Genomic DNA, 20,695 nt, shown 5'->3' on the forward strand with positions numbered 1-20,695 from the left:
GCAAAGACTGGTGCTCCATTTCACCTTGGGGTTTACACATCCATATGACAGTAGTGGAATACGACTTGCTGTGTGCATTTCTTCTAACAGACTGGGGAAACAACCAACGATAGATGTGAAAAAGAGGGTTAAGGGAAGAGAAAGCGGATGAGAAAGAGATGGAGATGTTAAAAGATCATTTTTATTGAAAATAATCCCATATCCCCACGAACAAACATAGACAACCCATGAGCACCCGCTCTCACACACATATCTTTAGTAGAGACGAGTCTTTTAGAGAATTTGTGTGAGTGAGAGACAGAGCACATGAGTACACAAAGAGAAGGAAGGTATGAGAGAATAGAAGGAAGAAGAGAGGAGCAGGAAGGTAGAATGGCAAGGGAGGCTGTTTTCTTTTCTTCAGTCTGTTTCATTACTCCTCCTTCTCCTCTCCGTGTGTGATGACGTAGCAGATTTGCTTGTAGTCTACGTTGCCGGCCACATCTGGGGGGAAGGCAGCCCACAGGTTCTTCATCTGAGGGGAGGAAAAGAAGGGTCAGCCACTCGCCAAGTCAAGGGACAATGAGAGATCATGATGATATTCAAACTGAATGATTAGAAATGTATTCACCTCCTCTGCAGAGAACCTGTCGCACTGAGTGGTCAAGAGCTCTTGAAGGCTAGAGAGAGAGTGAGACAAAGTCAGAAACATTCATGAAGCTGTGGATTCTGTTATGGAGTGCACTCATTACTACAACTGTAAAAATATTCTCACAATTCCTTCTTGATGAAACCGGTAGCCTCGGGGTCCAGGACCTTGAAAGCACTAACGATGACATCCTCGGGATCAGCACCTGAGACACACAGAGCGTCAGTCAGGCATGTTACACTGACAGCAAGACACATGCAATGTAATCAGATATGGGAGTGTACTTAGAAAGCCACTAACACTTTGAAGCGATTATAACCTGGTTATAACAAGTTAGACAGTGAGCCTAACAGAGTCAAACCAATAAATGAGGAGATTGTGAAACATAAATAGAGCAAGCAAGTACAGTGAGTTATAGACCCACCCTTGAGCTTCTCTCCAAACATGGTGAGGAAGACGGTGAAGTTGATGGGGCCGCTGGCCTCCTTGACCATGGCTTCCAGCTCCTCATTCTTCACATTCAACTGGCCTATAGAGCAGGGAGGGAGTGGAGGTTAGCTAGGACCATTATCTATCTCTCTCTGACACACACACAAACACATACAAACATATACAGTACATATTGGACATTGTGGACATACTAAGGCACACTTTTAAGAGACAAGTCAGTCACATAAAATGTCCTCAGAATCTTAAAAGGTCTTAAATGTAACCCTTGCTCACCCATTGAGGCCAGCACGTCCCTCAAGTCATCCTTGCTGATGATACCGTCTCTGTTCTGGTCAATGATTGTGAAAGCCTGAGAAGGAGGGAAGGAGGGAGGGAAGAAGTGAGGAAGACAGAGAATGTCTGACATGACATGAACACCAGTCACCAGAGTCTGCCAAGTTGTCATCCCCAGTGGGACATGGAGGAGGGGGGGTTCAGTCCTGTGCGTGGTGGGACATGGAGGAGGGGGGGTTCAGTCCTGTGTGTAGTGGGACGTGGAGGAGGGGGGGTTCAGTCCTGTGTGTAGAGGGACATGGAGGAGGGGGGGTTCAGTCCTGTGCGTGGTGGGACATGGAGGGGGGAGTTCAGTCCTGTGCGTGGTGGGACATGGAGGAGGGGGGGTTCAGTCCTGTGCGTGGTGGGACATGGAGGAGGGGGGGTTCAGTCCTGTGCGTAGTGGGACGTGGGTAGCATGTGCACTCCATACAATTTAGAGACACCTCTGTCAACTATGGTCATTTAAGTGCCAGGTGCTGCCTATTTATGGCACAATGCTATGTAACCCTTGTTAGGCGAGACCTAAAAAGAACAGAAGAAATTGAAATTCTTACACGTTAATTTAGGGAGAGCTCATTAAGTTACACCTGTTAAATCCTTCTTCCACTGTCCCAGCTTGTCTCTGGACCTCATCTCTTACATCACAGGTGTCAAACTCATTCCACGGGGGGCCGAGTGTCTGCGGGTTTTCGCTCCTCCCTTGTACTTGATTGATGAATTAACATCACTAATTAGTTAGGAACTCCCCACACCTGGTTGTCTAGGGCTTTATTGAAAGGAAAAACCAAAAACCTGCAGACACTAGGCCCTCCGTGGAATGAGTTTGACACCCCTGTCTTACATCTATGAAACCCAAGAGGACCCCCATGGTTGATCTTGAACTTAAAAAAGCAGCTGGTAATCCATCTTCCTGACTCACACACATGCACACACACTCCCCCCATCATTGCAAAGTGTTAAGACTGTCCCAATGATGATGTCAGACATTCCCCAAGTGACACTTAAGAAGTCTGTATCACTTACAGCAGCAAGAATTCCCTCCGTCAAGTCTGTGCCCATATCCCTTGACGACACTTTTGAAAACACATACTATCATATACAATCTCCCACCTACTTCCAGATCCCTATTTCCTGACCTTATCTATCCTTCCATACACACAGTATCCTTCCCTACACTCCTTCCACTTTCTACCCTCCGTCTTTCATCTACATACCGTTCACCTCTCCAACCTTCCTCTCCTCATAATCAGGTACACTAACCTGCCTTCCAAACTCTAGACCTTATCAGAAGCTCAAGAAGGTGCCCCCCCCCCCCCTCCACACCTTCTGTTCCACTCTGTCCCCACCTGTTCTCCCCCTGTCCACCCCCCACCCCCCCCAGTCACCCCCGCCCCCCTCACTGCCCTCCCCTTCTCCTGTGTGCAGAGTGCCAGCCAGGGCCCAGTTGTCCTGCCATACTTAAACATGCAGCCCTCAGCAGCAGAGGACTTAAGATGAGAGGTTGAGTGACAGCTGAAGGCTAGGACGAGAGGGAGGCCTGGAGAGCTTCAAAAGGTTACAGAAACTTCAGAGCTTCTCCTCATGACATTCTTTGCTTTAATAAGTTGGGAGAGAGGGGGGACAGACAAATTAGCAACTGCACTGAGAATTTACCAATCAGAGGCCAGCCCACAAAATCTAATTTGGGGTTCGCTCCTTTAATGAAACAAGGAAAAACAGTACACCATGATTGACTCATGATTATAACAGTATCAATTTAGCCGCTGTGCCTGTCTGTTTCAGCGTTAGCAATTATTTCAGCCACTCTACAGCAGAATTAGGTTACAATGAAACTGACTGGTGGCCAGACTAGAGTCACTCACTCTCAGCCCAGATAGGGAGTTGAAAGGAAATCTGTCCCATTGACATTTTAAGGTGTAAAAGTGATGAGGTGTTGCATAGTGTGTTAAGAAATCCTCACCTCCTTGTACTCCTGGATCTGGCTCTGCTCAAACATGGAGAACACGTTGGAGGAACCGCCCTCTGCTGCTGCTCCCCTCCTCTTGGCCTTCTTGGGTGCCTGAAGGACAAACACATCAACTGCTTAACAATGGGACCTTCTAGGTCTGTTCATCCTGCAGCTGTAGCCCTCAGGAGGCCAATTAGTGACCTTTGACTTCAGTGTCAAGCTGTTCCTGGTCAGGGACAGGTGAGTGGATGTCCTTGTGTGTAGGTCCAGTACACTGTTCCGTCCGCCATCTAGCGTTACAGTCTTTGATCTGACTATCAGTGTGATGTGGGGTGAATATGTGTGGTCCACCATTAAATCCTGCCACTATGTCTTCAATGTAGTTTAACATCCCTTACTACCTAGCTCTTGAAATGTTCTCAGAACAGTTCAGGAACAATCTTTCTCTGGCTCAGGACAGAGGACGATGTTTTTGAATGTGGATGTATTAAAACATGAATTATCCTCAGGTATCTAACCTTTTACAGCATCTTTTATATAAATGTTGTTAATAAAGTGTTAACAAAATGTTTAGATCCTGTGAATGATGTTGTATATCCAGGAACAGCTTTACACAAAATGTCTAAAAATGTCACCACCCAAAAAAGTCCAGTTGAGTTTTAAAAAGTTGTTCCATAATTTCTTTTTAAATCTAGCAAAAAATCTTAACATAGAAAAACAAGAAAATCTGGAAATGCTGTGTAATTCCTGGAGGTTCCCATCGACAGCACACAGAGTTGTGGACAGGTAAGCAGTCAGAAAGTGAGGACCGGTGTTACTCACCATCTCGAGACGGTATGTATGGAGGTTTGGATGGTCAACAAGAGAAGAGACTGATGTGAAGCCGCATTAAACCCCTATCCTCGAGGGCTTATATACCTCTGTAGACCGTGCTAACTTTAGCCACAGCCTCAAGTTTGGATTTGTAGAGGCAGAGAGAGGGAGAGAGAGGGAGGGATGAGTTTGAAGCAAAAGTTAAGCGACAGGCAGAATGAGGGACAAGCTATCACCTTACAGGAGATCAGAAATAGACCCAGGAGTCTTGGAATGAAGGGAACCCGATACAACAGGGACCAGGCCATACGTTTAGTGTCCCACGTGGACTAATATGGACATTCAGGACGTAAAAGGCTTGATGGACTGCTGGCTGGCTGGACACATCTTGGCACCGTCCCATCCCTCCATAGTCTCCATCACCATCAACCTTCAGTGTGGCACATCAACCTATCATTGACTTTAGTTTTTCCATTACAATATTAAAGGCTTAAATAAACACATGTTGTGCTCTCAGCGACTTGAAATGTAAATTTTTATGCATGCGCATGCATGGGTAGATATATTTCTCTGTCTACACTTTCTATATTCATATGTCCAGCGATTTCCACAGGCAATTGAAACGGCCTTCTCACATTTTGCATGGCACTGCACATAACTGCACTGTTCAACATGCATGTGTAATGTTGTTACATAAAATACTGTCACTGCATCAATATTTTCAATATTTTGGGAACACTCTGGTACAGTGTTAGTGTCTATTAGACCATGTTTATTGGTGTTGGTAGTGAGGTCTCCCATAATCCCCCTAGAGTCTAAGGGCCTGAGCCTGGGTTTCTATTAGTCTAACATATGGAGTTGTTGTAAGATGGTTATACCAAGGACCATTCGGCTAAGGACCATATATACCCCTGTAGTGGTATATATCTGAGTTAATAGGAAAAGGCCAAATTCAATGTTTCATTAAATAATAATAATAAAACAAATAATATTTATATATATATGTATATATATATATGACAGCTTTATTCTAAAATGGATTACATTCATTTTTTCCCCTAGTCAATCTACACACAATACCCCATAATGCCAAAGAGAAGAAAAAAATTGTTGTTGAAATTTTAGCAAATGTATAAAATAAAAAAATGTAATCCCTTATAAGTATTCAGACCCTTTGCTATGAGACTCAAAATTGAGCTCAGGTGCATCCTGTTTCCATTGATCATCCTTGAGATGTTTCTACAACTTGATTGGAGTCCACCTGTGGTAAATTCAATTGATTGGACAAGATTTGGAAAGCCACACACCTGTCTATATAAGTTCCCACAGTTGACAGTGCATGTCAGAGTAAAAACCAAGCCATGAGGTTGAAGGAACTGTCCGTAGAGCTCAGAGACAGGACTGAGTCAAGGCACTGCAAAATTCTGCAGCAATGAAGGTCCCCAAGAACACAGTGGCCTCCTTTATTCTTAAATGGAAGAAGTTTGGAACCACCAAGACTCTTCCTAGAGCTGGCTGCCCGGCTAATGAGCAATCGGTGTAACGGCTGTCATCAGTGGAAGAAGGTGAGGACCAAGGTGCAGCGTGGTAAGTGTTCATGATGTTTAATAATCATCAAAACTGAACACTGAATAACAAAACAACAAAGAAACAACCGAAACAGTTATATCTGGTGCAGACACACAAAGACTGAAAATAACCACCCACAAAACCCAACAGAAAACAGGCTACCTAAATATGGTTCCCAATCAGGGACAACGATTGACAGCTGCCTCTAATTGAGAACCATATCAGGCCAAACACAGAAATAGAAAATCATAGAAAAACTAACATAGACAACCCACCCAACTCACGCCCTGACCATACTAAAACAAAAGACAAAACAAAGGAACTAAGGTCAGAACGTGACAGTACCCCCCCCCCCCCCCCCCCCAAGGTGCGCAAAACCTGAACCTATAGGGGAAGGTCTGGGTGGGCATCTGTCCGCGGTGGCGGCTCTGGCGCTGGACGTGGACCCCACTCCACCATAGTCTTAGTCCGCTTCTGTGGCCTCCTAGGAACGGCGACGACCTTGGCCTGGGAACCCTAATAAATGGGCCCACGGGACGGAGGGACGCCTCTGGACTGAAGGACGCCTCTGGACTGAGGGGCAGCTCCGGACTGAGGGGCAGCTCCGGACTGAGGGGCAGCTCCGGACTGAGGGGCAGCTCAGGACTGAGGGGCAGCTCCGGACTGAGGGGCAGCTCCGGACTGAAGGGCAGCTCCGGACTGAAGGGCAGCTCCGGACTAAGGGGTAGCTCAGGACTGAGTGGTAGCTCAGGACTGAAAGGCAACTCCGGACTGAAGGGCAGCTCCTGACTGGCGGACGGCTCTGGCAGCTCCTGACTGGCGGGCGGCTCTGGCGGCTCCTGACTGGCGGGCGGCTCTGGCGGCTCCTGACTGGCGGGCGGCTCTGGCGGCTCCTGACTGGCGGGCGGCTCTGGCGGCTCCTGACTGGCGGGCGGCTCTGGCGGCTCCTGACTGGCGGGCGGCTCTGGCGGCCGCCAGTCAGGAAAAAATCCAGAAAATCACATTGTAGGATTTTTTATGAATTTCTTTGCAAATTATGGTGGAAAATAAGTATTTGGTCAATAACAAAAGTAATTTGTTGACAGAGCAATGACAGAGGTCAAACGTTTTCTGTAAGTCTTCACAAGGTTTTCACACACTGTTGCTGGTATTTTGGCCCATTCCTCCTTGCAGATCTCCTCTAGAGCAGTGATGTTTTGGGGCTGTTGCTGGGCAACACGGACTTTCAACTCCCTCCAAAGATTTTCTATGGAGTTGAGATCTGGAGACTGGCTAGGCCACTCCAGGACCTTGAAATGCTTCTTACGAAGCCACTCCTTCGTTGCCCGGGCGGTGTGTTTGGGATCATTGTCATGCTGAAAGACCCAACCACGTTTCATCTTCAATGCCCTTGCTGATGGAAGGAAGTTTTCACTCAAAATCTCACGATACATGGCCCCATTCATTCTTTCCTTTACACGGATCAGTCGTCCTGGTCCCTTTGCAGAAAAACAGCCCCAAAGCATGATGTTTCCACCCCCATGCTTCACAGTAGGTATGGTGTTCTTTGGATGCAACTCAGCATTCTTTGTCCTCCAAACACGACGAGTTGAGTTTTTACCAAAAAGTTATATTTTGGTTTCATCTGACCATATGACATTCTCCCAATCTTCTTCTGGATCATCCAAATGCTCTCTAGCAAACTTCAGACGGGCCTGGACATGTACTGGCTTAAGCAGGGGGACACGTCTGGCACTGCAGGATTTGAGTCCCTGGCGGCGTAGTGTGTTACTGATGGTAGGCTTTGTTACTTTGGTCCCAGCTCTCTGCAGGTCATTCACTAGGTCCCCCCGTGTGGTTCTGGGATTTTTGCTAACCGTTCTTGTGATCATTTTGACCCCACGGGGTGAGATCTTGCGTGGAGCCCCAGATCGAGGGAGATTATCAGTGGTCTTGTATGTCTTCCATTTCCTAATAATTGCTCCCACAGTTGATTTCTTCAAACCAAGCTGCTTACCTATTGCAGATTCAGTCTTCCCAGCCTGGTGCAGGTCTACAATTTTGTTTCTGGTGTCCTTTGACAGTTCTTTGGTCTTGGCCATAGTGGAGTTTGGAGTGTGACTGTTTGAGGTTGTGGACTGGTGTCTTTTATACTGATAACAAGTTCAAACAGGTGCCATTAATACAGGTAACGAGTGGAGGACAGAGGAGCCTCTTAAAGAAGAAGTTACAGGTCTGTGAGAGCCAGAAATCTTGCTTGTTTGTAGGTGACCAAATACTTATTTTCCACCATAATTTGCAAATAAATTCATAAAAAATCCTACAATGTGATTTTCTGGATTTTCTTTTCTCATTTTGTCTGTCATAGTTGAAGTGTACCTATGATGAAAATTACAGGCCTCTCTCATCTTTTTAAGTGGGAGAACTTGCACAATTGGTGGCTGACTAAATACTTTTTTGCCCCACTGTATATACTGTATCACAGTTGGTTGGTGTTACCTTAATTTGAGAGGACGGGCTTGTGGTAATGGCTGGAGCGGATTTAATGGAATTGTATCAAACGCATGGTTTCCATGCGTTTGATGCCCTTCCATTTGTGCCGTTCCAGCCATTATTATGAGCCAGCCACCCCTCAGCAGCCTCCTGTGTAATGTGTGTATATATACAGTATTTTACTATTTGATAGAACATTTAATTTGGCCTTTTGCTATTAGCCCATAGAAACGCATTGAATAACATATTCATACATGGCAAAAAAAGGAAGCATGTTTTAAAGTGTCTGTCCGAGATACAAGAAAGCTCAGGAAATGACTTTCAAACTAGTCTTGTTAGGCTTGTGTAACAGTATAACTTTACGTCGTCCCCTCGCCCCGACACGGGCGCGAACCTGGGACCCTCTGCACACATCAACAACTGATTCCCACGAAGCGTCGTTATCATCGCTCCACAAAAGCCGCGGCCCTTGCAGAGCAAGGGGCAACCCTACTTAATGTCTCAGAGCAAGTGACGTAACTGATTGAAATGCTACTAGCGCGCACCCGCTAACTAGCTAGCCATTTCACATCCGTTACACTCACCCCCCTTTCAACCTCCTCCTTTTCCGCAGCAACCAGTGATCCGGGTCAACAGCATCAATGTAACAGTATAACTTTACGTCGTCCCCTCGCCCCGACACGGGCGCGAACCTGGGACCCTCTGCACACATCAACAACGGTCGCCCACGAAGCACGGTCGTTACCCATCGCTCCACAAAGGCCACGGCCCTTGCAGAGCAAGGGGCAACCCTACTTAATGTCTCAGAGCAAGTGACGTAACTGATTGAAATGCTACTAGCGCGCACCCGCTAACTAGCTAGCCATTTCACATCCGTTACACTTGTGGGTGTCGTAGAGCCAAACAACGATTTGTAGGTGTTCATGAGAGTCACAGCTTTCGATGGTGGGGTAATATTAATTGGATGCTACAGACATTTTTGCAAGAAGACTGTCAAATACCGCTGTGGCTCTGCAACTTTCCACTGCAGATGCAGAAGGCCGACATCAGCGAATGCGATGGATTGGAGATGCAGCCCATCCCAAAACAATTCAGATATCTCAAGCTTAAACAGACAGATTTTTATGGGGATGTTTTTTATTTTGCTAATTTGATTAGCACAAGGGTCACGTTAAGGGGTTTTCACCATCAGTGGCAAGAGTGCTAAAGAAACTATACTCCCTAAAACCAACCTCAGGTTGTTAACCTTTGACAAAAACCCAAGAAACTTCAGGCACTGTTAACTTCTGGCCAATGCCCTTTTTTTCTCCTAGGTTTTACTAGGAATTCTACTTTAGTGATGCACACACTTTCATTTGTTTTCATAGTGCCACACACAGAAAGTCAGACAGCCCCCCCCCCCCCCCCCCCCCCCCACACACACAGTTTTATATTGCTATCCTTGTGGTGACCAAAGAATTGATTCCCATCCTAAAACCTATTTACCCTAAACTTGAACCTAACCGTAACCCTAACTTTATTCCTAAACCCCTAACCTTAAACCTATATCAAACCGTAACTCCTAACCTTAATTGTAACCCTAACCCCAATTGTAACCATAACCCAAAACCTAACCCGTAAGCCTAAAATAGCATTTTTCCTTGTCGACTCAGAAGGTAGTTAAACAAACACACACACACACACACACACACACACACACACACACACACACACACACACACACACACACACACACACACACACACACACACACACACACACACACACACACACACAGTGCTCTCTCTCCTTCCTCAAGTGCTCCACTCCTAATGCCATGTTGGAGGGGATCACAGGGAGGGGGACTGAGGGTGCAGGAGGAGCTATGAGGAGAATATATATGAGGGACAGCTGAGAAAGACCAAAATAGCAAAGGAAACTTGTCTGCCCCCCCCCCCCCCCCCCCCACTCATCATCAATTTTAAAACTGTCCATCCATAGTTCATCCACTCATCTAGTTGTTTTTATATATTCCAGTCTGGTGTCTTTGATTTATTTTAATTTTAAACGACATAAACCCAGTGCCGCCAGACAGGTGAGAAGCTTCCCCAGTGTCGGGGGACTATGGTAGGGCCTGTATCCTGCCGTCGGTTGTCTGTGTTGTTCTATGACCTCTGATCTGCCTTGTTATTGCCATGGTAAAGTGTAAAGTAAAGTCGTTTTTCGTTATACTTTAGTTTATTTAACCAGGGAAGTTACTGTCAAGGATGCTTGGTCATATGGTGTACCATACATTATCTACACACAGTTCCGTAACAGGACCCCATACTTCCTTATATAGAGTGCACATAGCCTACTTTATTATAAGACAGGTTACTAGGGGTGTTCAGTGTCGGTCTTGGAGGGACGAAATACTTCTGGCTTTCATCCTCTCCTTCTAATAAGGGACTAATTCAGACCTGGGACACCAGGTGAGTGCGATTAACTACCAGGTAGAAATTAAGTGTTTCGGCCCTCCAGGACCGGAATTGAACAGCCCTGGGTTACACCTTATGGCTTGTTTATATCCTGTCACAGTGTGAGGAGGTGTTGATATACAGATGTATGTGCTTTGTGTAAGGTGACACACTTCCACGCTCCCCTGGACAAATCTATCACATTCTAGATGATTGGTATGAATTTCTGGTATGTGGTGAAGCCAAAGTCTCATCTTTGAGACACACATAGAAAACCACTTTCACACTTCAACTTCAAAGTTTCAACTCTTAGCTGACACTCTTACCCAGAGCAAATATGGATGCGAGCCTTGCTCAAGGGCACATTCACAGATTTTTCACCTAGTCAGCTCAGGGATTCAACCAGCAACCTTTGTGTTATTGGCCCAATGCTCTTTACCACTAGGATACCTGCCACCGTGTGTGAAATTGTTTGATCCGCTGATCTGATATTCTTAAATATGTAACTTGTTTATTTTACCACTGGTGTCTCACTAGTGTACATTATATTAATCCTCATATATCCTTATCTCAGAACCCAGATCCAAATCTCACATCTGTCATGAGACTACATTGGTCCTGTTAATATTAGCTCACTTTTCATCTCTTGGTTTTTCAACTGAATGTGTTACATGTTGGCTGGTGGATGGATGTCCCATCAGGGCAATACCAGAGAGGGCTCTTCGATACTAATGTCTCTCTCTATAACAATATTATGATTGAATTTAACTGAGTCTTGTCACACTTTTTAATCAGTGGACATTAATGGTTTAATTCACAGCTAGTGTTTGTAGCACCCTCTGGTGGTACAGCATGGTTGAGCTGCATCAACCTTTGTGCGCATTAAAGTTTCTTAAAAATAATGGATACATTTACCATGAAAGATATACACCTAATTATATAGTGCTGCACTGTAACTTATTATTTTGTTAAACGGGGATGTGAAGCCTTTACTTGACAGTGTGTAACAACACATCAATATATATAAGTCGCTCTGGATAAGAGCGTCTGCTAAATGACTTAAATGTAAATGTAAATATGATGTTTAACACACCATAAGGATGTTTTTACGTTTGACATTTTAGTCATTCACCAGACGCTCTTATCCAGAGCTACTTACAGTCAGTACATTCATCTTAAGATAGCAAGGTGGGACAACCACATTTCACAGGCATATAAAGTACATAGTGTGGGGCAAAAAAGTATTTAGTCATTCACCAATTGTGCAAGTTCTCCCACTTAAAAAGATGAGAGAGGCCTGTAATTTTCATCATATGTACACTTCAACTATGACAGACAAAATGAGAAAAGAAAATCCAGAAAATCACATTGTAGGATTTTTTTATGAATTTATTTGCAAATTATGGTGGAAAATAAGTATTTGGTCAATAACAAAAGTTTCTCTCAATACTTTGTTATATACCCTTTGTTGGCAATGACAGAGGTCAAACGTTTTCTGTAAGTCTTCACAAGGTTTTCACACACTGTTGCTGGTATTTTGGCCCATTCCTCCATGCAGATCTCCTCTAGAGCAGTGATGTTTTGGGGCTGTTGCTGGGCAACACAGACTTTCAACTCCCTCCAAAGATTTTCTATGGAGTTGAGATCTGGAGACTGGCTAGGCCACTCCAGGACCTTGAAATGCTTCTTACGAAGCCACTCCTTCGTTGCCCGGGCGGTGTGTTTGGGATCATTGTCATGCTGAAAGACCCAACCACGTTTCATCTTCAATGCCCTTGCTGATGGAAGGAGGTTTTCACTCAAAATCTCACGATACATGGCCCCATTCATTCTTTCCTTTACACGGATCAGTCGTCCTGGTCCCTTTGCAGAAAAACAGCCCCAAAGCATGATGTTTCCACCCCCATGCTTCACAGTAGGTATGGTGTTCTTTGGATGCAACTCAGCATTCTTTGTCCTCCAAACACGACGAGTTGAGTTTTTACCAAAAAGTTATATTTTGGTTTCATCTGACCATATGACATTCTCCCAATCTTCTTCTGGATCATCCAAATGCTCTCTAGCAAACTTCAGACGGGCCTGGACATGTACTGGCTTAAGCAGGGGGACACGTCTGGCACTGCAGGATTTGAGTCCCTGGCGGCGTAGTGTGTTACTGATGGTAGGCTTTGTTACTTTGGTCCCAGCTCTCTGCAGGTCATTCACTAGGTCCCCCCGTGTGGTTCTGGGATTTTTGCTAACCGTTCTTGTGATCATTTTGACCCCACGGGGTGAGATCTTGCGTGGAGCCCCAGATCGAGGGAGATTATCAGTGGTCTTGTATGTCTTCCATTTCCTAATAATTGCTCCCACAGTTGATTTCTTCAAACCAAGCTGCTTACCTATTGCAGATTCAGTCTTCCCAGCCTGGTGCAGGTCTACAATTTTGTTTCTGGTGTCCTTTGACAGTTCTTTGGTCTTGGCCATAGTGGAGTTTGGAGTGTGACTGTTTGAGGTTGTGGACTGGTGTCTTTTATACTGATAACAAGTTCAAACAGGTGCCATTAATACAGGTAACGAGTGGAGGAGAGAGGAGCCTCTTAAAGAAGAAGTTACAGGTCTGTGAGAGCCAGAAATCTTGCTTGTTTGTAGGTGACCAAATACTTATTTTCCACCATAATTTGCAAATAAATTCATAAAAAATCCTACAATGTGATTCTCTGGATTTTCTTTTCTCATTTTGTCTGTCATAGTTGAAGTGTACCTATGATGAAAACTACAGGCCTCTCTCATCTTTTTAAGTGGGAGAACTTGCACAATTGGTGGCTGACTAAATACGTTTTTGCCCCACTGTATTTCCTCAATAACATAGCTATCAGTAGAAGCAGAGCTGGAAGGGGGGGTCAAGCGCTGATGAAGTGTTGCTGTGATGTTGTTGTTTTTTGTGTGTGTGGGGGGGGGGGGGGGGGGGGGGGTCGAGGTGAGGATACTGTTTATTTAAGTTACTGTGTTAGAGGTAGGGTTTCAGATGTTTGTGGAAAATGGGCAGGGACTCTGCTGTCCTAGCTTCAGGGGGAAGCTGGTTCCACCACTGTGGAGCCAGGACAGAGAAGAGCTTGGACTGGGCTGATCGGGAGCTGCCCTCCTGTAGGGGTGGGATGGCCATGAGACCTGAGGTGGCAGAACGGAGTGCTAGGGTCGGGGTGTAGGTTTTGAGCATAGCCTGAAGGTAGAGAGGGGCAGTTTATCTTGCTATTCCGTAGGTAAGCACCATGGCCTTATAGTGGATGCGACCTTCGACTGGAAGCTCTTTGCTTCAATATTGCATAACTACCCTGATTGCTGACAGAAAGTTAAGCTTCACACTCACCATCAATATTACCTAGAAAATATACCAGTGATTTTAATGATAATTTACAAACAGTAACAGACAAACCCATAGGAGTGCCAGTACTCTGAAATAAGAAAGTGACTATCATTTGCGGAACTAGAGTGTTTAAGAGGAACCAGTCACCTGTGTATACAGCATGAGCTGATTATATTCCTAAAACCTAACGTAGCAGGCGGGAAAAGAAACAGCCGAGCAGAGTTCCCACATCAGGGCTGTATCCCTGAGAACCGGATGCATCCGGTTGTTTGCAACACCACTAAGGGTGATAGTCTTATGAGTTTGATGATGAGTCTCTGCTTAGTGACAATTTTATTTTTATTTATTTTTACCGTTATTTTACCAGGTAAGTTGACTGAGAACACGTTCTCATTTGCAGCAACGACCTGGGGAATAGTTACAGGGGAGAGGAGGGGGATGAATGAGCCAATTGTAAACTGGGGATTATTAGGTGACCATGATGGTTTGAGGGCCAGATTGGGAATTTAGCCAGGACACCGGGGTTAACACCCCTACTCTTACGATAAGTGCCATGGGATCTTTAATGACCTCAGAGAGTCAGGACACCCGTTTAACGTCCCATCCGAAAGACGGCACCCTACACAGGGCAGTGTCCCCAATCACTGCCCTGGGGCATTGGGATATTTTTTAGACCAGAGGAAAGAGTGCCTCCTACTGGCCCTCCAACACCACTTCCAGCAGCATCTGGTCTCCCATCCAGGGACTGACCAGGACCAACCCTGCTTAGCTTCAGAAGCAAGCCAGCAGTGGTATGCAGGGTGGTATGGTACATTTTTAGGCTCATCATCAACCTCATAGGACCCCATCATGATGTATACACAGGTGACTAGTTCTTCTTTAATGCTCTAGTTCCTCAAATTATAAAGTCACTTTCTTATTTCAGATTACTGGCATTCACACCAAAGTCCTCATCAAAATAACCAGAGTGGTGACTGTCTGATCTCTGTGGGTCAGTGTTCACTTAGGTCAATGAGATCCTCCTCAAGGTGCTCCTCTTCCTCCTGCCTCCTCCTCAGCCAATCAGCTCTCAGCTGCTTCACCTCCTCTCCATAGTAATCATGTAGCTTGGTGAAATCCTCTAGAGGATCAAAGTCCACTTGTGGCCATTCCCCATATGGTGGTGCTGGTCCATTTATCGGTGTTACATGTGCGTTTCTCTTGGGCCAATGCTTAGGGGACCTCTTATTGATCACTTTGCTGGGGATTGGAGGGGCTTGTAATATATTACTGGCACTGTGGCTTCCCCCTTCTCTCCTCATTGGTCCTGGCATGAGGAAGGAGGAGGAGCATGAGTTCAGGTAAGTCATGGATTGGGTAAGGCACATTGAGCCTGGACCAGTCACAGTGGTTCGTTGATGGGATTCAGCAGGGCCAGCTTGGCGTTTAGCCTCTGCTTAGTGACAAAAGAATACAGGTAGAGAGGCAGGAAAGGAACACATATGTTTGAAGCATGAATACAACAATACACACACCACACTTTCTCCACACACTCACCTTCGTACTGCTTCCCCAGGTCTCTGACCAGCAGTGAAAGGTAGCAGTGGCTGGCTGTGAGCAGGGCTTTGACCCAGCTCTCCTGGCCCAGCTGGTCCTCAGCAGCAAGCCTGTAGGTTTTCAGCCCTGAACCTCTGAACACCATGGAGAAGGCAAACAGTCCTCCTTCAGACTCACAGCGCTGGACAGCACAGCCCTCTAGGACAATAACCCCCAGCAGGTGTCGATCTGCCGGACGCTCCTGGTAGAACAGCAGATTGGCTTTCAGGACAAACCAGCGCCTCTGGTAGGAGGAGGTCCTCTCTTTCTGATGTGGTATGTGTAAGAGGAGGATGCCAGGATGGTGGGGTGAAAGATGGAGAAAGGGAGGAGTAAGTAACAATATTTTTGATGAAGGGAAGTTGTAAAGAGTGAGAATAGATACGGAGATAAATACAGAGATAATTTTACCCAAATGAGTGCCATTATACAAACCCTCCATTTCAATGTTCTATTTATGTCAGTGATATATCAATAGGGGGGGGGGGGGGGGGGGGGTTGACATTGATAATAATAAAGTAGCTTCAAATATCAAATATCAGTTGAGACATAATTATTATTAGGCAGGGAAACTCAAGAGACTGTGTTATAACAGAATCTCACAGCATATTGATAATGTAATTTCGCTCTTGCTAGTGTCTGTCAAGTTTTACAATACCTTTTTGTAGAGATATCCTTCTTTATTTATCGGTGAGGTGCAGGATAGGTAATGGGTTAAAATCTTCTCATGGATCTTCATTACAACGTTCTCCAACAAAGAGAGGATCCTTTAGAGGATGAAAGGCATCCTTGATAATATCAATCCAGCACCAGTAGTACAGAAACATAACATTTGAGCCTTGTTTGTCTGTCATAATACCTCCTTTCTTTTTCACCAGTAAAGCAACATTGCCAGTAACCAGTTGCCATCGTCCTGTATTCAACTAGTCCATTCTTTATGACAATGATCTTAAATCTACACACAATTTCCATCTCTATCTCTTGCCAGTCTAGCGGAGGAGTAATGTGTCATCCAAGCTTACCTCTCAGGGTCACTCTCTATCCATCCAAATGTATATGTTTTAGATTTTCTGCCATAAACCTTCATTTGTTCCTCTCAGTCTAATTCCCACAGTAGTTTGTGTTCACCGCAGCACATCTAGAATTAGACAATGTTTAAATATAAAGTTTCAGGTTACGAACACAGGTCCTCCCATGGGTACTAGAGGACAAGTGTTGAAATATAAATAACTCAACCCACTTCCTGGAAACAAAACCCTGACACACAATATTCTCTTTCCCCTCTACGCTTAAGTCCACACCTACTACCCAGATAGTATACATTGAGGGGGTGTTCTTCCTCACTTCCCTGTTCTGTGTAAAATGTTAAGTTAATTTCCTCAGTGATGCTTTAGAAAAAATTCTTACTATATTAAATGTGTTCTTGAAGTTGATTAAATGTTCCTTACTTCCTCTGGTGATTGATTCATAACCAAGAATGAATCTTCTCATTAAGGCCTAGTTGGACCCCATAGCACCACTACATTAACATGAGTGGTAATGAGGGCCAGAGCCACATAAACAGAGCTTTATCATTGCAGTTTTTACCTATTGAAATTAAGCATTTTATGAACAATAAAAACAAAAAAGGACTTGAGAACAATGAGAGTTATTTGACCTCGACCAACTTGTGCTGGCACTGAAATCATCGAAGCCCAAAGATGATAAAAATACTATGTGACTTACCTGAACATAGTAACAACACAAGGCTCCTAAGAAAAGGAGGAGTGTCATTGGCCTTCAATAAATTGGTCTCTAGAGGCAAATCCCCCCCAAAAACACCCATGAAATGGCCTTGCATGGAGATAGATACGTTACAAAACATTAAAACACTTCGAAACTAACACACTCTGAATACACCCCGTTCTGGTGCTGAACGTTTTGAATTGTTTAGAGAACTTTTTGAGACCGTGACACCTCTTGAACACGCCGCAGAACTGTACGCATCAGGTTCGACATCACTTCCGGTTTAGTTGAATGTCGCTTGCAGACTTTTCATATCGATAGCTAGTAGCTAGCGAGGTAGTTTGTGTTTTCCTTAGCTATCTGCATTTAGATACATGTTGTATTTTTGGTATTTTTAATTATCCTTATCCATCCAAGGTGTTGTGAAGCTAGCTAACTTACGCCCCTTTAACGTTACTTACTAACTCTGCACGTGTCGTTGTTTGCTTTGTACCTGCTAGTACTGTAACGTTAGTCAGCTAGCAAAACAAAACTAAATTAGCTAGCTATAGCTGTAGTAGTCACACTATTGTGGAGATAATCGTATCACGTAAGTTAACGTCACGTGGAATAGTGTAACGTTACTCGCTTAAATATTGATGACATACTTATTCAAAAGCTTCAGTAAATGGTTAGCTAATAACGTTAGTTAGCTCGCTAACGTTACTTGTTAACGTTAGCTAGCGCAGTAGTTAGCTAACGTTAGCTAAGAAGATTGCTTCCATTTGATTCATTATAGTACAGTAATATATAGACATGTATACTACAAACATGTACATGTAGATTTGTTTTCTCTTCTGTCATCAACAGCATGTCAAAAAGAAAAGTCACATTTGGGGACGGTGATGGTGGAGAGTTGTTGGATGAGGACGTTCCAAAGAAAAAGGTGCTGCCACAAACACTTGTTCTCAGATCTTAAGTACAGAGCTACATACATTTTTAACAGCATAGAGTGGGACATAAGAATTACATCTGACCAACACAAATTTGCTTTTTGATGTAAGAGTCTTTCAGTTACTTGTGTTAGCTAGAGGAAATTGTTTGAGGGTTCTCTATACTGACCAGTTCGCCTTGTTATCTCACCTGGGATCTCGCCAGTTATGTGAGGACGTGGTTGGGCCGGGCTCCAGGTTCAAGGGAAAACATTCTCTGGACAGTGACGAGGAGGATGAGGAAGAAGATGGAGATAAGAGCAGCAGCAAATACAACATATTGGCCAGTGACGATGTGGAAGGTTTGTCTTACCAATTTGATTGTCTCCATAACTGAGACCTGGCCCTCCAGTTATTTAAAGGTAGACTGAGAAATGGCATTGCCACAAGCAGCACCGCAGATTTTGGGATGAGTGAGACGCAAGACTTCCCTCTGACACAGTCACACACAGTATCTGCGCATGTGCACGGGTTCGCCTTACCCATTACAACGTGGTAGCCACAGGACCAAATCAGCGGAGAAGTTGAGCATCGCGCTTCAACACTCTTAGCTGTTAGGAAAATTGATCCACTATGCTGTTTAGTTATTGCATCTGTCATATCGCTGAGTCTACCTGTTAATGTCTAAAAGTGCATGTTTTGTTTTAGGTCAGGAGGGGGCAACAATTGACTGTGACGAGGGAGTTCCCATCACACCCTTTAACCTGGATGAGGAGATGCAAGAAGGGCACTTTGACTCTGAAGGAAACTACTATGTCAAAAAGGATGAGGAAATCAGGGACAACTGGCTTGACAACATTGACTGGGTAACTGTGTCTTTAGTTATTTGATTAGTTGTTCACTGTAGAAATGTCACACACAGTGAAGTAATGTATTTGTCTCGCTCTTTAGGTGAAAATAAGAGAGCAACCTACTAAACGAAAGAAGAAAGGTCTGGCAGCCAAGAGGAGGAGGAGAGTGGGGGATGAAGATGAGGCAGAAGAAGAGAAACAGCGAGAGGAGAAGCAGGCAGACAGTGACGAAGAGGAAGACATGGAAGAAGAAAAGGAGCCAGTTGAAGACCCCCTGGCATCCTACAGCCAGCATCAGCTCACAGAGGCTGTGTTGGAGCTGCTATTACCTGGGGAGACTGTTGCCGCAGGGCTTCGCCGGCTTGGAGGCCTAGGTGGGCGTAAGAAGGGAAAGCAGAGGGAAGAGAACGGGAAAGCAGAAGTAACAAATAGGGATACCGAAAAACTGGACAGGCTCACGGCACTTGCAGACAGACTGGTTGGGAGTGGGGTGTTTGAAATATACCAGCAGACGTATGAAAAACTGGCCTACACACTGAAAGGGAAGAGCCAGCAGCAATCAGTGGAGAGGAGTTTAAATGGGGAGGAGGAAGAAGATGACCTTGACATGTTTGCAGACAAAATTGACGAGAAGCACAGTGTCAAAGCTCCGGACAAAGAGGATCAGGATGATGAGACGGGTTAGTGAGAGTAAATTGGTGTGCGGTCAGCTGGTTCCAAACCATTTACACTACTATTACAGGTCCAATTTTTGTTGACTTTTTTGAGATGTATGTGTAAACATATTTTGTTTGTCTTAAGTGAGTGATGAGGTGATGTGGGAGTATAAATGGGACACAGAGGAGAATTCTGAACTCTACGGCCCCTTCAGCAGTCAGCAGATGCAGGTTTGAATTATCTCTCTTTTCTATTACAGTATAATGGACAATACATTAAGGGCAGTAGTAGTATGCACTTCTGCTCTAGTAACTGTCCTAGGGGTAGGAACATCAACAATACCTGCCATTCTGCTACTGGTCTGTTTTTCTGGTGGTCACACAGTTTATTTTCCTTCTTCCCTTCTTCCCTTATGATCCTGTACCTGGTTATACTGGATTAGGCCAGGCCGGTTCTGTCCAGTAATCCCTATTTTCTGTCTCTTTCAGGGCTGGGTGGATGAGGGCTATTTCAAAGATGGTGTTTACTGCAGGAGGATTGAACAGGGAAGCGCTCAGTTCTACAATTCCAAGAGACTAGACTTTGATCTTTACACATGACCATGATCAGTTCTTGACTAATAATTTATGTATTATGTTGTTTCATGTGGACCCCAGGAAGAGTAGCTGCTGCGTTTGCAGTGGATAATGGGGATCCTAATAAATACCAATGATGGTCTCTCGCTCACACACACACAGACATCCAAATTCTCTGTTATCTGATCTCTTATTGTATGTAGCCTTCCTGTTTTAAAATAAACAAATTGGTATTTTATATAGTCTATTTCTTGTCTGCTAAGCCTACAAGCAAGGTCTTGAAACATTGCTAAATGCATTTTACTAAATATTTGTTGGGTTTCTATATAGTGCACAGTGTTACAACATTGGTTTTAAGAGTAGTTAGACAAATTTGCTAAAATAATATTTTGTATTACACTGGTTTCTGAACAAGCTGCTTTCCG

At 44.6% G+C, this 20,695-nt stretch overlaps 3 protein-coding genes across 4 annotated transcripts; 1 reads left to right on the plus strand and 2 right to left on the minus strand.

Moving 5' to 3' along the window:
* Positions 1 to 161: 161 nt before the first annotated feature.
* Positions 162 to 4,273, minus strand: LOC129833574 (myosin regulatory light chain 2, skeletal muscle-like). The gene is made up of 7 exons (XM_055898265.1): positions 4,164 to 4,273; positions 3,354 to 3,452; positions 1,352 to 1,427; positions 1,053 to 1,157; positions 755 to 833; positions 611 to 659; positions 162 to 514 (listed from the first exon to the last, which is right to left on the minus strand). The coding sequence occupies exons 1-7, from the start codon at positions 4,164 to 4,166 to the stop codon at positions 413 to 415; spliced, it is 513 nt and encodes a 170-aa protein (XP_055754240.1). The 5' UTR covers positions 4,167 to 4,273; the 3' UTR covers positions 162 to 412.
* Positions 4,274 to 13,584: 9,311 nt separating this feature from the next.
* LOC129833579 (sesquipedalian-1-like) lies at positions 13,585 to 17,564 on the minus strand. The gene is made up of 4 exons (XM_055898274.1): positions 16,574 to 17,564; positions 16,210 to 16,318; positions 15,513 to 15,819; positions 13,585 to 15,408 (listed from the first exon to the last, which is right to left on the minus strand). The coding sequence occupies exons 1-4, from the start codon at positions 16,636 to 16,638 to the stop codon at positions 14,969 to 14,971; spliced, it is 921 nt and encodes a 306-aa protein (XP_055754249.1). The 5' UTR covers positions 16,639 to 17,564; the 3' UTR covers positions 13,585 to 14,968.
* Positions 17,511 to 20,508, plus strand: LOC129833577 (CD2 antigen cytoplasmic tail-binding protein 2-like). 2 transcript variants are annotated; one of them, XM_055898271.1, is made up of 7 exons: positions 17,511 to 17,612; positions 18,126 to 18,201; positions 18,414 to 18,549; positions 18,896 to 19,053; positions 19,139 to 19,718; positions 19,840 to 19,925; positions 20,184 to 20,508. In XM_055898271.1, exons 2-7 carry the CDS (start codon positions 18,127 to 18,129, stop codon positions 20,292 to 20,294), a joined length of 1,146 nt encoding a protein of 381 aa, XP_055754246.1. In that variant the 5' UTR covers positions 17,511 to 17,612; position 18,126; the 3' UTR covers positions 20,295 to 20,508. The 2 variants fall into 2 exon arrangements, with proteins under 2 accessions (XP_055754246.1, XP_055754245.1); XM_055898270.1 differs by having other exon boundaries at positions 17,583 to 17,865.
* The last annotated feature ends 187 nt before the right edge of the window (positions 20,509 to 20,695 follow it).

The sequence above is a fragment of the Salvelinus fontinalis genome, chromosome 34 (genome assembly GCF_029448725.1).
Source record: "Salvelinus fontinalis isolate EN_2023a chromosome 34, ASM2944872v1, whole genome shotgun sequence".
Taxonomy (NCBI): Eukaryota; Metazoa; Chordata; class Actinopteri; order Salmoniformes; family Salmonidae; genus Salvelinus; species Salvelinus fontinalis.

What these genes read in the sequence shown, in the direction of transcription:
- LOC129833574 (XM_055898265.1), bottom strand. An exon ending in AGATCCAGGAGTACAAGGAG is followed by an intron (nt 1,428 to 3,353) that starts GTGAGGATTTCT and finishes CCTCCTTCTCAG; the next exon opens with GCTTTCACAATCATTGACCA. An exon ending in GGACGTGCTGGCCTCAATGG is followed by an intron (nt 1,158 to 1,351) that starts GTGAGCAAGGGT and finishes CCTGCTCTATAG; the next exon opens with GCCAGTTGAATGTGAAGAAT.
- LOC129833579 (XM_055898274.1), bottom strand. Translation starts at nt 16,638, where the DNA reads ATGAAGGTTTATGGCAGAAAATCTAAAACATATACATTTGGATGGATA. An exon ending in ATAGAGAGTGACCCTGAGAG is followed by an intron (nt 16,319 to 16,573) that starts GTAAGCTTGGAT and finishes CATCCTCTAAAG; the next exon opens with GATCCTCTCTTTGTTGGAGA. An exon ending in AAGGATATCTCTACAAAAAG is followed by an intron (nt 15,820 to 16,209) that starts GTATTGTAAAAC and finishes ATACCACATCAG; the next exon opens with AAAGAGAGGACCTCCTCCTA.
- LOC129833577 (XM_055898271.1), top strand. Translation starts at nt 18,127, where the DNA reads ATGTCAAAAAGAAAAGTCACATTTGGGGACGGTGATGGTGGAGAGTTG. An exon ending in GGCCAGTGACGATGTGGAAG is followed by an intron (nt 18,550 to 18,895) that starts GTTTGTCTTACC and finishes GTTTTGTTTTAG; the next exon opens with GTCAGGAGGGGGCAACAATT. An exon ending in TCAGCAGTCAGCAGATGCAG is followed by an intron (nt 19,926 to 20,183) that starts GTTTGAATTATC and finishes TGTCTCTTTCAG; the next exon opens with GGCTGGGTGGATGAGGGCTA.